The 3214-nt window shown below is 49.1% G+C and overlaps 1 protein-coding gene across 8 annotated transcripts in view; it reads right to left on the bottom strand.

Moving 5' to 3' along the window:
- Positions 1-922: 922 nt before the first annotated feature.
- The window catches only part of SEMA6A (semaphorin 6A), a 179075-nt gene continuing 176783 nt past the window's right edge, over positions 923-3214 (bottom strand). For all 8 annotated transcript variants that reach the window (XM_083403729.1, XM_083403733.1, XM_083403728.1 and 5 more), the window contains one exon: positions 923-2934. In XM_083403729.1, coding sequence (XP_083259855.1) covers positions 1745-2934 — 1190 coding nt within the window. In that variant the 3' untranslated portion in view covers positions 923-1744. The remainder of the gene's footprint in view (positions 2935-3214) is intronic.

Raw genomic sequence — 3214 nt, 5'->3', positions numbered from 1 at the left:
GGGTGCCTGTTTTTGTTTTGCTTTGCCAGGACAGCACCTCGTGCTTGCCTTCAGTTGACACATCAGACTTTTGATGACAGTCCTCTAATGACTTCTTTGCTGGTTTGTGAGTGAGACTACATCACTATGCAGAAGGGATATGAAAAGATTCGGGTGGAAGGAAAAGGCTGCCCGCAGTACGGCGATGATACTGCCAGCATTGCCCAAGGGGTGGTCTGAGAACCAAAACTAGAAAAGTCACACTGAAGCGATGTGCATTGTGCACTGCCTCGCCTTCTGATGAGCTGGAGTGTTGCTGTTACAGTAACCTCAATATTCTTCCTTGAAATGTGCACGCTCTCCGGAGGAGTAATTGAGGATGGAGATAAATAAATATCTGATTTATTCTAAAGGGAAAGGGGGCACACACGACAGCTCACAAAGATACACAACTGAAGGGTGTAAGGCACAAATTTACATGTGGAAGAAAGCAGGGTATTCACAGATGTGTTTTCCACCAACAAACAACGCTCTCCCCTCCCTGCCCTTGTGCGGTTAAGACCGTGAGCTACGCACGGCAAAAGCCAGCATAATATGGATGAGTCCACGGCGTTTGTGGATTTTTGTTTGCCATTTCACATGCAAGGGTGAAATGGGATGGCAGAAAACAAAGCTGGTGCCTTCACAGAAATGATGAGCTATTGACAAAACCATGTTCACAGCAGTGGGGCCAAGGAGGACAGCTTTCAGTGCTGCGGCAGGAAGTTACTGTAGGAAGATGGGAACCTTGTTGTGGAACGGGGTGGTTTCTCTTTGACTACTGCCTGGCACGGAGGCTGGAAGGCAAGCTTATCTGACATTTAAATAAATACTCCCCTTTTTTTTGTTTTCCAGAAAGAGATCAGAGAGTCCAAACACAAAAGTTCAAAATTCCACCTTCAACTTATTTAACTCAGTGAATTTATTGGAAAAATAAAAAGAGTTTTAATTACTCCAGTTAATGGGTTTCACGTTAAATAGGCATAATTTTCAACGTATTTTGCTTTTTTTTTTCCTTCTGGAGAGAGCTGCTCATATGATGATATGCAGAAGTAATTTCCTTAGGAATAATAAAAAAAAAGACAAAAGGATGAACAATAAATAATAGGAGTTACTTGCGTTAACAGTCACATGTTATTCATTAAAAGAGAAGAGGGTTGGAAACATAGGACAGAGTGGTTGCCCAACATGGCAATCGGCTATAACCAAATGGCTGTAACACTGATGAGCATTTCACAGTACCTGCACAGAGTAAATGTCTGCCACAGTTCAGTTAAGAGTTAGCTTAATCAATGAATTCCTTCCTTCCTTTCCGTTTTCCTTTTGTTTGGGGTTGTCGTTTCCCCCAACGTTTCCGTCTTGGCTTTCAAAGCACTCAAGTTCCCAGATCCGGAATTGCGCAATGTGCAGTTTCCGAGTGAAGTTATCACAGTCATCATTCGCGTGTGTGCTTTTGGCTCAATGTTTTGTGGTTAGTCTTTTGAGTTAAAAGAGCTGTTGCATCGCGGGGGTGGGTCCTACAGTTGCAAACCATGTATTGCATGACCCGATTTGTTTACCCCCCCTCCCTTAAAAAATAAAAAATATTCCACTTTCCCCAGAGAGCAATGCGTCCAGAGGCTGAGGCAGCTTCCTGGTCAGTTGAAAAAGAGCATTGCCGTTGCTAAACACTGCCTTTGTAATGGCGTACTCTGGTCACCTGCTGTTCCCCCCCACCCCACGGTGATTATGTACATGCATCGTTAGGCTTCATGGACGTGGAAAGAGGGGAGAAAGAGGGCTTGGGGGGTACGTCTGGTTTTAACGACGGTGTGCGTTTCAACCCTGATCTTGTCAGCGAGTTGTATGTGGTGAGGCTGGGCTGCCTAGATACAGTCACGGTCTGACCCTGAGCGGCGTGGACCTGTATAGAGTCCACCCTTTGTGGGGCAGGAGGGGGGTTGTCCCCCCTGCCAAAGCTCTGATTTCTCGAGAGGTGGGAAGAATTTGAAGAATTAGTGTTATTCCTTTTGAGGGTGGAGGCCTGGTGATTTCTCGTAAGCGAGTTCGTGGCGTAGTTTCTCTTGTAGTCCACGTTATAAGCGGAAGAATGCATTTCCAGTCGCTTGCCCAGGCCGCCCTGGGCGAGGGAGGCCCCGGGAGGGCCCAGGGAGGCTTCCCTCTGGGGTACTTTGGGGGGCATGCTATCCAGGTTCTCCACCAGGTTCACCCCGTGGTTGGGGCTTTTGCCGCTGAGATGCTCTTTGATGGTTTTGTACTCGAGGGTGGCGTTTTGGTCCTCCATAGCCATCTGCGCCATGTCGCTCATTTTGGGCTGGTCGACGTACTCGTGCTGGTAGCCTTGCTGAGAAATGGGCAGGACGACGACGCTGGGGATGTGGCTGGGAGAAGCCCTGAGAGGGAGGTCCGTGGGGATCACGGGAGATGCCATAGGGGGGATGTCTTTTGTGCAGGCGTTGATGAGGTTCTGGTTCCTCTCCCAGTCTCTGCTGCCGCGGCTGGGCTTCCTCTTCTGCTGCAGCGTCGGGGTCGACTCTGGAGTTGGCAGAGCGGCCAAGTCCAAGTGATGCTGGTCTGCTTTGATGAGCATCTTGGCGGTGCTGCCCGGCGTAGCAAGCTTGCCGTTGTGCATCAGCGGGGTGAGGATGGCTTCCGGCTTGGGCTCTTTGGACTGAGTGTCCCCAAAGAGGCCACTGAGCTTGGTGACGCTGCTCATGGAGCCCCTGCGAGATTGGGTCAGCTCCTTCTCCTTCCTCTGCACGATGGTCACGTCTCTGCGCCGATGGTCGCAGATGCAGTACACTATGATCCCCGAGAAGACAGCCCCCATGACAAAGGCAAGAATGACTGCAATGGCCAGGAGGGTGACCGGCACCAGTTGGTCGTGCCCTTTGAGATAACTCTCCCGAATCACTCCTGCAACAAATATCATAAAGAGGTAAGCAGAGAAGCACAGGGGGAGAAATGGTTACGGTCAGTGTTAATCCATTTAAAGACATTCTCTAGATCAGGGTTTCCCTAACTTGGGTCTCCAGCTGTTGTTGGACTACAACTCCCATCATCCCTAGATAGCTCAGCCAGTGGTCAGGGATGATGGGAAATGTAGTCCAAAAACAGCTGGAGACCCAAGTTTGAGAAACCCGGCTGTAGACACAACTCCTGCATTTTAAAAACAACTCTTAAAGATGTGGCGATG

This window comes from Podarcis tiliguerta (assembly GCF_965153285.1).
Source record: "Podarcis tiliguerta genome assembly, chromosome: 11".
Classification (NCBI taxonomy): domain Eukaryota; kingdom Metazoa; phylum Chordata; class Lepidosauria; order Squamata; family Lacertidae; genus Podarcis; species Podarcis tiliguerta.
This window is presented reverse-complemented; position numbering and strand designations above follow the sequence as displayed.